General features: G+C 59.7%; 4 protein-coding genes and 1 non-coding gene across 5 annotated transcripts; 2 read left to right on the top strand and 3 right to left on the bottom strand.

Moving 5' to 3' along the window:
* Window positions 1–854: 854 nt before the first annotated feature.
* Window positions 855–2426, top strand: VDBG_06012 (hemolysin-III family protein; the record flags this gene model as incomplete). The annotated part of the gene is made up of 2 exons (XM_003003524.1): window positions 855–1028; window positions 1095–2426. 2 exons carry the CDS (start codon window positions 855–857, stop codon window positions 2424–2426), a joined length of 1506 nt encoding a protein of 501 aa, XP_003003570.1.
* Window positions 2427–3292: 866 nt separating this feature from the next.
* VDBG_06011 (cell division control protein) lies at window positions 3293–4839 on the bottom strand (the record flags this gene model as incomplete). The annotated part of the gene is made up of 2 exons (XM_003003523.1): window positions 3293–3423; window positions 3513–4839. The coding sequence occupies 2 exons, from the start codon at window positions 4837–4839 to the stop codon at window positions 3293–3295; spliced, it is 1458 nt and encodes a 485-aa protein (XP_003003569.1).
* A 1833-nt stretch (window positions 4840–6672) lies between these two features.
* Window positions 6673–7811, bottom strand: VDBG_06010 (predicted protein; the record flags this gene model as incomplete). Its single annotated transcript, XM_003003522.1, has 3 exons — window positions 6673–6849; window positions 7287–7425; window positions 7702–7811. The coding sequence occupies 3 exons, from the start codon at window positions 7809–7811 to the stop codon at window positions 6673–6675; spliced, it is 426 nt and encodes a 141-aa protein (XP_003003568.1).
* Window positions 7812–8273: 462 nt separating this feature from the next.
* On the top strand, window positions 8274–10846 carry VDBG_06009 (sulfate permease; the record flags this gene model as incomplete). Its single annotated transcript, XM_003003521.1, has 2 exons — window positions 8274–8690; window positions 8765–10846. 2 exons carry the CDS (start codon window positions 8274–8276, stop codon window positions 10844–10846), a joined length of 2499 nt encoding a protein of 832 aa, XP_003003567.1.
* Window positions 10847–11252: 406 nt separating this feature from the next.
* Window positions 11253–11343, bottom strand: VDBG_15123. The gene has a single exon. It is a non-coding gene; the product is annotated as a tRNA-Asn (tRNA).
* Window positions 11344–12928: the final 1585 nt, after the last annotated feature.

Here is a 12928-nt window from a genome sequence, read left to right as displayed (position 1 = left end):
AGAAGCCCAGGCATAGCACCGAGCTTTTCCGGATCAAGGACCGACATGGCCACAAATTACCAGAGAAAACTGGGCACTACATGGAAGGCCAAGCCTCTGTCGTGGGGTTGCCCCCAAAGACAGGACTGTCTCCCTCGTCCCCTTCCGTCCTTCTGAAAATGCGCTCGGAGGACCTTCTCTTCTCGTCTGCGCCTGCCTTTATTGTGAGCTCATCCCCCGCACGTCATAACCTGCTCCTCTTCCTCAACATGTCACGGGGCAATTCTCGTCGCGTGCAACAAACATCCCTTTCCTACCTACATCATCAGCACGGGTGACTTGTCGCTTCAACATATGTACGAGTGAAAGCGGCCAGTACATTTTGACATACATTTGAGACATCGACTCAGCACTGCACCCGCCCCTGCCGCAGACGCCTGTACCTGTCACTGTGCTGTACCTGGGAGGGTCTTTTCTCGGGGACCACGCATTCCCACGTCCCGCCCGCCTCAATCTGCCCTCCACCCTCCACCAAAGATCCGCTTTGCTGCACCAGGCCAATCGATAAAGACTCTTGTTGAGATCGCTCGCCACCTCCGCCCCAACACCACGCACCCCTCGGCCGTCGCCGGGCTCACTTGCAAAGACTCGAGCCAATTGATCAGAGACATCTTCCCCTCGTGGGCCTACCTGCGAACCCATTCGCAGCGGCCAATCTCCATCCCGCGAGGTTCGATCAAACTTCAGCGACAGACTTTCATCGAAAGCCCAAACAACAACAAAAAGGGCGAGCGGCCCACCTCTTTTGCTTGAACAATTCCGAGACGCAAGCCCGGTCGCAAACGGCCATGGAACCCCTATCAAACATGGCCGCCATGTCATCGCCATGCGTGTGCACTGTTCAGGACGACGAGTCTGTCGGCCAGTCCTCCGGCGCTCAGCTTGACCGCGGCCAGATGCTGCAGCGCCGTCGTCACTCCTTTTTTCTTCCGAGGCGGAAGTCGATTGTCGGACACATTATGGAGACTGAGGAAGGCCTGCTTCTCAAGGTGGGAAGACAACTACAGTTCGCAGTGATACACGAACTCTTTGCTGATTTTCGTGCGTCCTCTTAGGTGGACCTCTTTCTCTCCGAACTCGAGCGACGACTTGATTTCATTGAAAACTATGGCGATCTGACACTCGACTCGAGTATCTCCCGCGCCTTCTCCACCCTGCAAGCGGTGCGCGCGAGATGCTCTCAGGCATCAGAGGAGGTTCTGGGCGAGGGCCGTCGAAGGCTGCACCTCATGGTCGAGACACTCGAGGCGAGGTATCAAGAAGGACTCGCTTCGGCCGAATCCCTGAACGAAAAGGCGCGCCTCGGCATTGAGTTGCTCGACGGTATGCTCTCCGATTTTGAGGGTCGCGCATACAAGTTCCGCGAGGATGGTTTTGCCGGTGCCGCCGATGCAGCCGGGGCCATCATGTCTGAAGGTCGCCGTGTGGTTGACGAGAGCATGCATCGCGCTCGCGAGGTTGTCGACGAAGGTATCGAGCGCGCAAAGCGGGCCGCCATGAGCTTGGAGGAGAAGATTGAGTACGCCGTCGGACGAGCCCGAGAGACCGGCTTGATCGTGTACGACGACCTGCCCGTGCCGTGGAGGGTCAACCCTCACATCAGAAAGGGCTACCGGTTCACCGAGTCCAAGATTGAGTGTATCACGTCCGCCTTTGGCCTATCCAACGAGCTGTTCAACATTTGGTCGCATGCCATCGGCCTCGTCATTGTCCTGGCTGTCGCCCTGTACTTTTACCCCCGCAACACCAATTTTACCCTCAGCAGCAAATCCGACATATTCATCGCCGCCGTCTTCTTCTTCACAGCCTGCCTGACGCTCGTCTGTTCGACCATCTGGCACACGATGAATGCCGTCGCTGACGTCAATGCCATTTCCCTCTTCGCTTGTGTCGACTACACCGGCATCTCTCTCCTCATTGCCGCCTCCATCATGACGACCGAGTACACGGCATTCTACTGCGACCCCGTCAGCCGCTGGTCCTACATGGTCAGCACCGCTGCCCTCGGCATCATTGGCGTCATTCTGCCCTGGCACCCGACCTTCAACAAGGCTGACATGGCCTGGGCACGCGTCGCCTTCTTCGTCGGCCTCGGTGCCACAGGCTTCCTGCCCATCCTGCAGCTCTGGTACAGCCACGGCCGTGACTTTGTGGTCGAGTTCTACTCGCCCATTGGCAAGTCCATCATGGTGTACCTCGTCGGCGCCATTGTCTACGCGAGCCAGATTCCCGAGCGCTGGTGGCCTGGATGCTTCGACTACATCGGCGGCAGCCACAACCTGTGGCACCTCGCTGTTCTCGGCGGCATCTTGTTCCACTACAGCGCGATGCAGGCGTTCTTCGAAGGGGCTTTCCGGAGGGCGGAGCTCGAGTGTTCCGTCTACTGAGGAGTCGTTGTACGGAGGCATGTGAGATACCGGACCACGTGGAGCTGTCGTGCGGCAAACACGGGAGGGACCCCAGCGTCCCTGCAGGTCATCGCCGCCGCGGACAGCACGGTGGCACCACGTCCGACGCCCGCTGAGAACGCAGAGGATTCCTCAAAATAGGAACGTGGCGGGACCCTAGCACCAAGGTGCAAGCCTGACCCTCGGCGATGACAGCTGTCTGCAGCCTGAACACCAAGAGGGCCAGGAGCCAAGCAGTTTCCCAGCGACCGGCCCTGCCCCTGTGCAGGATGCTCCGGACGAGTTTAAGCGGCGAGTTTCAACAACACTCGGACGAAATGCAGAGGCGAACATGATACACACACGCCCGCCCACGTCTTGTCTCCAAAGCCCAGAAGCAGATGATGAGACGGTGCGGGAATGCCGTCGCCCGTCTGCCTAAGAGGCATGACGCATGGCGTCTATGATACCAACCGCACATAGCATGGCACATACTACTTTTAATGATGTACATATTTTGCATGTCTCGAAGCGCAACCATGAGAGAAGAAGAAGAAAACGTTCATGACTTCGTGTTTTGTACCTGCCCCGTTCCAGCTCTCCCAGCTTTCCATGTCGTGTTGTAGCTAGTGTACACAGTTTTCCCTGCCATGCGTCATAAACAAAGCCGTTCGAATAATACGGTGCATGGATTTCCTCAGTCGTGACCCTCCGTTTCCGCATGTCCGTTGATGATCCAAACCCCAAGAAAACACAAAATAAAAAATAAAAAGACGCCATTTCTGATCATGCAATTCCCATGTCAGGATCGAGCCTGCTGACACGCCCTGACCGCGGCAGCAGCGCCGCATGCTGAGACCTCGTCGCTACAAGGCGTGCGTGACGATGGCGGCGTACGTGTCGTCGGGTATCCGCTCAATGATCCAGAGCGTGCGCTCAATGACCTTGTCGGCCTGCAGGGACGGGAAGGCCCTCAGCAACCGGGTTGGGACTTGCCCTCTCGTTAGCCATTTTCCTCATCTCGCTGTGCGGGGTGGGGGGGGAGGGGATAATCAACGGGGCAAAAGGGGGGAGAAAAGAACCAACCTCGGCGAGTTGAGCAGCTGGTCGCGCATGCCCATGAGCTGGGCGACGATGCACAGGATGTTGAGGTGCGGGCCGTAGGCGAACAGAAAGTCCCAGAGGCGCAGGACCTCGGGCAGGGGTGGGGTGCAGGCGCAGAGGGTGAGGACGCTCGGGAAGGCGTAGAGCTCGGCGGTGAGGCCCTTGGCGAGGAGGTGGCCGCTGAGGCGCGAGTCGACGGTGGCGAGGACGCGGGTCGACGAAGGGCGAGGCCCTTGTGGGACGCCGTCCAATGGCGCCCCCGGATGTAGCCCGGGCACTCGCGCGTCAGGAGGGTGTGCAAGGCGACAAAGGCCTCGCCCTCGGAGCGCGCGGCGTAGAGAAAGGGCGCCGCCAGCACGTTCATGCCCTGCACGTAGGTGCCAGGCTCGGAGGCGAGAGCCGGGTCGGTCGAGGAGCCCTCGGTCGTCAGGGTCAGGGCGCGGGCGCGGTGCTTGGCAGCCGGGGAGGATGTGATGCCTTGCTGCTGCTGCTGCTGGCCCGACGACTGGGGCCGGGAGTGGGAGGTGGAGGGGCGGGTCGTCGGGGTGGCGGCCGAGGAGGAGGAGGCGATGCTGTCGCGCGTCGGGGGTCGGTCCTTGAGGCGCTGGGCTTCGCGCGCGTCGTGCAGCTTCCAGGCGATGGCGTTGAGGAGGCGGATGAGGGAGGCCTCGCTGACGCGGCGGCGGAAGAGGGGGTCGGTGGTGAGGGTGCGGAAGGTGTCGTTGCGGATCTTGGCGTAGGCCGGGGAGGCGCCGCGGTGGATGAGGCCGAGGTATTCGTCCGTGGGGAGTATGTGGGTGTCGAGGAAGATGAGCCAGGCGTAGATGCGCAGGTTGGACATGCCGTCGGCGTCGCTCTTGATGCCCTCGCTGAGGACCTTGCGGCGGGCGGCGCTCAGGGCCTCGGCAGCGTCCTCGTCGGCGCCGGGCCCGTCACGCACGAGCTGAGCGAGGGGCACCTGGGCGTACTTTGGATTGAGGCTCAGCATGCCGCGCTTGTTGGCAGCCATGGGGTTGACCTGGGCGCCCAGGGACGTGGCATCGCTGTTGGCGCGCCCGCGGGCGGGGGAGCGCGTGTTGTGGGCGGTCGGGCTGCTGAGATCCCGGCGCGTCGGGGAGATATTTCGCTGGTGAAGGCGCTGTTGCGCGATGAGGGAGGGACCGCTGGCCGCTTTCGACCCGAGGTTGTGGGCGGACTGAAGCTTTCGAAGGGCGCGATGTGTTCGTGGAGACGGCGGCGGCAGGAGGTCTGTCGTGTGGGCCGTGACGAAGGCGGGCAGGGACTCCTTGGTGGGACTCGGACTCGGCATGGTGGGCGAGGGCGAGGGCGATGGCGATAGGATGGGACAAGGACGGCGACGGTGCGACGATGGTGTTGTGACGAGAAAGAAGCTTCGCACCACCGCGCAGTCGTGGCACACTTGCGTGGTGGACGGGCGGTGGATGACGGCGGACAACGGTGGAAGAGGAGGTTGGTGTTGCTGGTGGGACCTGGAGGCTGCTGTATGTTTGTTGTACCTGGCCTAGCGCCAGGCGGTGGTGGTGCAGGATGCTGTGCACATGTGGGCTCGCGTCACTGGCTCTTGTTGCCAGCGATGTAGGTGGGTTAGAGTCGTGCCTCCTGGTGTTCGTAGATGTATTTGTCTGCGGCAGAGCGCCGACTGATCGTTCCCAGCAAGATAGGCAGGTTGCCTGGCAACATTCCCATGAGCCATGCAGAGCCGTTGATGGAGATGGGGTGGCTGGAGCAGTTACAATTGATTGTGTCTTTCACTGGCCTGGCTTGGCTTTGGCTTGACGGGCCGCGCATGGGCCATCAGCCTCGACAACGGTCGGTTGTCCTTCACCGACTCGGTGTGGCTGTGCCATGACCACGAGCTTGGTTGGTGAGTGACGGGAGGTATCGCAGGCGCTGAACACAACATGTTGCGTCCCAGATCAGGAGTGACTACATCCATGTGTCTTCCTCGAGGGCACAGGATGAGAACTGTTCCTGACAGCCCGCGGCATGGCTGACTGTGGCATGATTCGTATTCGGTACCCCTACCTGTCGAGTATCAACGAGCCTTGGCCAGCAGTAGCCGTCTCTTCAACGGCCACCCTGCTATCACCATGATGGCCAGAAACTCGCCCTTCATTGGCGAAGAAAAGCCATCCTTCTAAAACGAAGCTCTTGAGGGGCGAAGCTCAGCGCCAGCGATATCCCACGTCTGCCTTGCTAACCTCACGCTCACGGCAAGATCGGAAAAGATTGATCCATTGGGCCATGATAGTAAGAATGGCGCAAGCGCTCCCCTTGTCTCGAAAAACAAGGGTCTCGGGTTCGCGATGCCGATGATTGCACCTGTTGGTATGGCCTGGCTGGTGTCGTGCCCGATGCTGCTGAGCTCTGAGACCGGCGCTTCTCTTGGTCTTCGTCCGCTACGGCTCATTAGCTCGGCAGCCACAGACTTTGACGATCCTCCAGTAGGGCAGTTCGACCGAGACTCGAGATGAGATGTCCAATGTCGTCCTGCCCAATCGTGCGGCTACTGGCTCCCCTGGTCGGTGCCTTGCCTCTGTTCAGCCGCCATCTCAACAACCGGCGAAAGATGTCTGAACCCTGGACCAAGTGTGTTAAGGCGCCGCCCAACCCCCACCTACACCGTGCTGTAGCGTAGCGCGTTCCGGCACTGGTGATCCGGCGACGTGCACCTGAGGGTATTCCCTTATCTTGATCTCATACTCTTAGCCATCCCGTGGGGCTGGAGGCTACCGAGATTTGGCAGAGCAGGCACAGTCAAGGCAAGTCAAGTGTTGTGGATGGCTCCAGGATGGTTGCGGCGAAGCTGGGCACGCTTGCTTGTCTAACGGCACGTGATCCTTCAGTGGTGTGAGGTGGCAAGGGTGGCTGTTTGCGCTGTGTCTCAGGCTGGGCCACACCAAATCCCCAAAAGCCCATCAACTCTGCGCAACTCCAAAAGATCACGGATGACCAGCAAAATGTTCGCCGTCCTTTGGAGTGCATCGCAATTCTCTGTGACTGACGACTGAACGAGGGTGATGCAACCAAAACATCAGACGCACGTGGCTTTTCACACGAGATTCGTCCTTCCACAAACATCGCTTCATGACGCGTCGGCCACTCGCCGGCCGGTGGGGGTTCAAGGGGTTGTACGACGCGGAATGAGCCTTCGCAACCAGACATCGGCTGCTACCACACAGTCAAGCATGTTGCCATCCCTTCCCAGCAACACAGTCACCCAGAAGCCGAGTTGCCGACCCTTGATGACAGGGGCGCGCTGACGAGACCGGAGCATGGCGCAAGATGCGGAAAGGCTCTGTAAGCAAGTTCTGGGTGGCAGCACGGATATAGACAACATCATTCAGTACCCACAAACGAATCACCTAGGGCTCTCGGCGTCGCCCCTCTGTGGTAGCCAGGCACTCGTTGTGCGTTATAAGGTTATGTGGAAGAAAGCCGCCCTAAAGTGACCGACTCTCGGAAGCTCCGCAGAAGCTATCCCCACGGTCCTGTCCTATGGCATCATCTCCAGGGTTGAGTTACATCATAGCGGAAGCTCAAGATGATTGGAGGGGCGCCAGGCCTGCACCTGTTGTCTTGGTTGTTCAGGCTCATCCAGGTCTGTTCAGCTTACGACACGGCATCGACGAGCTTCGATTGGAGCAAATGTCTTGGATTGAGCGGGTGGGGGGGGGCGTCCATACATGCAAACACGGTACTTGGCCCGTTTGCGCGCGACTCAGCTTCACGTACCAACAGGTTCTTTTCTCTGGGGCCCTTTGTTTGGGTCTTCTTCAGCGAGAATCCATCAAGAACCTTCGACCGTTGCCCACTATTCTCCACCCGAAAAGTACCACCTGGGGGGGAGGGGGGGCGGCCGTGGCGATCGTTGCTAGGCTTTGCGGTGGGCGAGCCATGCCATGTCATGTCCTTCTAGCGACCAACCGGCGGCAGGCAAAGGCAGAGAGGCAAGGCTCCCAAACCGAGCCGTGATGTTCCTCATCACCTGCCACCATCATCCCACCCCATGTCTCTCGCCAGCACCTGCGACTCACCACCAATTGCCCCCACGAACAGAGGGCCTTCATGCGGCATTTGACGCTTTGGGATGACAGCATAGGAATTGTTTGCCATGGGCATTCAAGCATCGACTTGGCTTCCGACTTACCCATGGTCCCGTCCGTGAGAGGGGCCGCTAAACTTGGTACGGTCAAGCTTCGATTGCGACATCGACTTCGTCCCCGAACCTCGACCGGCAGCAACGTCAACGCGGAACATTTTACGCCCCAAAACAGTCAGCCATGTCATCCCACCCACAGCTCGAGGCAAAGGTACTTCACCTCGTGTCTCTGCTTCCCATGATGAAGAATCATCAAGCCGGCACCAGTCTATTTTGCCTGCACGTTCTGCCTGTGTGAACCCGTCCGTCCTCCCCTTTACCTACTACTTCTTCTACCTCCCTCCTTCTCTCCCCCGCTGCCGTGCACTGCTTGCCGTCTGCTTCATACACCCAGCGGATTCTTTTTTTTTGGCATTCAGTTTTGTTGGCTCGCCTTGTTCTTGGCATTCATCATTTCTTCCCCATTCAGCCTGGCGCCCGCCTCTCTGTCCCGGTCGCCCACGCGTGTAAGTCACGGGAGATCGACCACATCTCTCCGGCCTGGCAGCGCATAAAGGACCATCATTGCAACTCTCGTCACTTGCGCCCGACACCCCCGAGGTGTTTGCCGTCTCGCCGCCATGACGAGCACGCGAACCAAGATCGGCCACGGCCTGGCCAAGGTCCTGGGCATCAAGCTCCAGGAGAACGAGCCACAGGAGGAGATGCTTCGCGGCGAGTCTGTCATATCCACTCAGAGCTTCGTTGAGGAGCAGCCCACGTCGGCCGAATGGCTTGCCGAGCTGGTGCCCGACGCCGAGTTCTGCAGGAAATACGTCAAGTCGCTGTTCCCCTTCATCAACTGGATCGGCTACTACAACGTCGGCTGGCTCATTGGCGACTTGGTTGCCGGTATCACCGTTGGCGCCGTCGTCGTGCCGCAGGGCATGGCCTACGCACTGCTTGCGAACCTCGACCCGGAGTTTGGCCTGTATTCCTCCTTCATGGGTGTCCTCATCTACTGGTTCTTCGCCACGTCCAAGGACATCACCATTGGTGTAGGTTTTCCTCTTCTGTCTTCTGTAGCAAGCTGGTGGTTTTCGTGCGACGACAGATGCTGACAGAGTCTTAGCCCGTCGCTGTTCTGTCGACCGTCGTCGGCAACATTATCAGCAGGACGCGTGACGAATTCCCGCAATACGCACCCCATGAGATCGCCTCGGCCCTCGCCATCATATCTGGCGCGATCGTGCTGTTCATCGGCCTCATCCGCATGGGTTGGATCGTCAACGTCATCTCTCTCACGTCCCTGTCCGCCTTCATGACCGGTTCGGCCATCAGCATCGCTGTCGGCCAAACGCCCACCATGATGGGCATCAAGGGCTTCTCGACGAGGGAGGCTACCTACAAGGTCTTCATCAACACCTTGAAGGGCCTGGGCCGCACGAAGATGGACGCCGCGATGGGCCTGTCAGCGTTGACCATGCTGTACGTGATTCGCTCCGCCTGCTCGTACGCCGCCAAGAGGTGGCCCGCTCGCCAGCGCCTCTTCTTCTTCCTCTCTACCCTGCGCACCGCCTTTGTCATTCTGCTGTACACCATGATCAGCTGGCTCGTCAACATGAACAGGCGCAAACACCCTCTCTTCAAGATCCTCGGCAACGTGCCGCGAGGCTTCCAGGACGTCGGTGTGCCTCGCATGGACCAGGGTCTCATCTCCGCTTTCGCATCAGAGCTTCCAGCCACCGTCATCGTCTTGGTCATCGAGCACATTGCCATCTCCAAGTCGTTCGGCCGTGTCAACAACTACCAGATCGACCCTTCCCAGGAGTTCGTGGCCATTGGTGTCACCAACATCTTCGCCCCTTTCCTCGGCGGTTTCCCCTCGACAGGTTCTTTCAGCCGAACGGCCATCAAGTCCAAGGCCGGTGTCAAGACGCCGTTTGCTGGTGTCATCACCGGTCTCGTCGTGCTGCTCGCCATCTATGCCCTGACTGCCGTCTTCTTCTACATTCCCAGCGCATCGCTCTCGGCCGTCATCATCCACGCCGTCGGCGATCTGATCACGCCCCCGAACACCGTCTACGGATTCTGGCGCGTGTCCCCGCTCGAGTGTATCATCTTCTTCATTGGTGTCTTTGTCACCATCTTCTCGTCTATTGAGAACGGCATCTATGCCACGGTCGCCATCTCGGCTGCCATGCTCTTCTGGCGAATCCTTCGTGGCAGGGGCCGCATCCTTGGCAAGGTCAAGATTCACTCCGTGATTGGCGACCATGTCATCGGCGAGGACCACCGCCAGATCGTTGGCGAGTACGGCACCTTCGACCCTCAGGACAACGCCGCTCGCAACGTCTTCCTCCCCGTGGACCACGGCGACGGCTCCAACCCCGAGGTTGAACTCGATAACCCCTATCCCGGTATCTTCATCTACCGCTTCTCCGAGGGCTTCAACTACCCCAACGCTGCGCACTCGCTCGAGTACCTCGCCGACTACATCTTTGCCCGCACGCGCCGCACGAACCTGGAGACGTTTGACAAGCTCGCCGATCGCCCCTGGAACGACCCTGGCCCCTCTCGCAAGGCCACCAAGGCCGCGGCGCAGCGTCAGGCCGTCGAGGGCCGCCCGACTCTCAAGGCCGTCATTCTCGACTTCAGCTCGGTCAACAACGTCGACATCACGTCGGTCCAGCAGCTCATCGACGTCCGCAACCAGCTCGACCGCTACGCGTCCCCCGACGTCGTCGACTGGCACATTGCCTGCATCAACAACCGCTGGACCAAGCGCGCCCTCGCCGCCGCGGGCTTCGGCTACCCGACCGAGAGCCACTCGGGCATGCAGCACCGCTGGCGCTCCATCTTCAGCGTCGCCGAGATTGGCGGTTCCGACTCGGCCGCCGCCGTCGCCGAGAAGCAGGCCAACCAGCGCGAGTTTGCGTCGCAGCTCAGCCGGGCCGCCGACGAGGAGGCGGCGCTCAAGCTCGCCGAGGACGACGACGAGCCGCGCAAGGCGAGCGGGTCGGCTGACCGCAGGACGAACGTGCACGTCGGAGCGAAGAGGCGCGGCGTCGTCGTGCACGGCCTCAACAGGCCGCTGTTCCACGTCGATCTGACGAGCGCCATGCAGAGCGCCATTGCCAACGTCGAGGCCAGGGAGGAGCATGTCCAGGCCCAGATTCAGGACAAGGTGCAGGACTCGTCGACGACGCAGTGAGGGAAGGGATTTTTAGCAGCAGAAGCATTCGTCATCATCATGGTTGCATTTGCATGGGATCGGCGTTTTATACTTGATGACCGTGGCCAAGGAGCCCGAATTGACTCGTCTTTTTTTCTTGCGCTTCAGGAAGTGGTGTACGTGATGTGAAATGATTTCCCATTCTGTTGACAAGATCCTCCTGTCTCGAATCCTTTCCTTGAGAGAGAGATCTAGAGATTCGACGCAGTTGGTCATATCCAGGCCACGAGCATGATGGACCACACCTCAGCCCGTGTCTCTCCAGTCCCTGCCTGCCAGCCCACGAGGCTAGCCAAAAGTGAGGGTTCGACCCCCCAATCCGATCAAACAAGACCAAACATCCTGCAGCCTGTAATCGTAGTAAACGATGGCAAAAGAATTGGAACTCCCCGAGACAGGATCGAACTGTCGATCTCCCGATTTGCCAAGTTGTTGTCTTAACAGTCGGACGCCTTAACCAGCTGGGCCACCAGGGATTGTTGATGTTCGACCGGTTGTGGTGGTGGGTACAGGTAGGGCTCGAGGCGGGGAAGCAGGCTGGAGAAACAGAAGAAATGGCTGAATGGGGCACAATTGGGGGGTTCCTCCGGGTGTGGGCACTTTTGGGACCAGGCCCGGCGGCTTCTGGCTCCCATTTCCCTATTCGGCAGCTTCACTTTGGGTTCGTGCAGGGAGCTGGGGCACTGAAGTCTACTCCAGGAGAGAGGGGGAGAGAGGGAGAGAGAGAGATAGAGAGAAAGAGAGAGTGAGTGAAAGGGAAAGACAAACAGCCAGTGGAACGGTCTGCTGACCATCAGCATCAATGTCAAAGTGCACAAAGGCCTGACCAGGCCTTCTGCACCAGACGCTGGTCAGTCGGGTATGGTATGGCAGAGGGCGAAAGACAGCGCCGCCAGGGACGGCCTCGGGACGGGAAGCGCAAGGTGCCTCTGAGTTTCTATGACTGCCGCTCCGGGCAGGGCCAGAATGCTGCCTTGAATGGTGGCATTGCTCCCTCAAATGGGCGACCAGAGTCAATAACGCCTTCCCTCGGACTGCCCATGGGCTGACCGTCTCGTCATACATCGCCAGACCGTCCTTCTAGTTGGCTGACTTTGCATGTTCTCACGTGCAAAGCCCAAGAGGCGCGCATTCAGCCTTCCCTTGACGCCGGCCAATGCGGTCTCTCAAGCGGCCCTGTGGCCTCTGTCCCGGATCGCGAGGGCCCCCACCAAGCCAAAGGCCTCGAAACGCGCAGCTCCGCGATGGGAATTGGGTGGCCTGGCGGCCCAACGCCTCGTGTACTCTGGCGACCCATGAGACGTCCCGCCCACAGACAAAGACATTGTCCTTTGAATGGCAGCCGCTGGCTCCTTCCGGCACTGGAAGGGGGGCGGAGGGCGGAGGGCGGCCCCGATCGCCATCAGGTCGGAGGGGGGGCAACCAGTCTGGCGGGATGGCCCCCAAATAGAAACAAACGTGTCACGGTGCGTCAAACATGAGGGGGGAAGCGCGATAGACGCCTCGGTGTGCACCACCACCCGTCAGAGTCGAGGAGAGGGCGGCGTGCCGATCTGAATGCTGTCACGATAATGAACAAGCCCGGCAGCCGCGTTGGCCGGCATGGGAGGCCGCCAGTCGAGGTACACATGGTATCCAAAGGGCAGTTGGGATTGAGGCCGTCGACGCTTTCGAGTCGAAGGGCAAGCAAGAGGGCGACATGACGACGTGGTGTTCGGAGGCGCCGGTAGGTGCCTGGACTTGGCCTGTGACTGTGTGTACAAGTGTAGCAAGCTAAGGTGCGTAGAGAGGTAGCGAGCCTTGGGGGAGGGGGTGGGTTGCTTCTCTTGCCTCAAGTCAAGTTAGATCACTCTTCCAGCACAGCCTCGTGGGCCCCTTGTCACTTGACCAGCAGACGCTGCGAGGTCGGAAGGATGGAAGGATGGAAGAAGAGCCATGTCGGTGTACACTGATGTGTGTCGAAGGCGACGAGGAAGAATGCCTCAGGAGCTTCAGGTGCCTCAGGAAGTCCCTCGGACGGCGAGGGGCACAGTGAGGCCCTGGTGCTAGCAAGTCTGGCCG

The sequence above is a fragment of the Verticillium alfalfae genome, genomic scaffold (assembly GCF_000150825.1).
Source record: "Verticillium alfalfae VaMs.102 supercont1.7 genomic scaffold, whole genome shotgun sequence".
NCBI lineage: Eukaryota > Fungi > Ascomycota > Sordariomycetes > Glomerellales > Plectosphaerellaceae > Verticillium > Verticillium alfalfae.
This window is presented reverse-complemented; position numbering and strand designations above follow the sequence as displayed.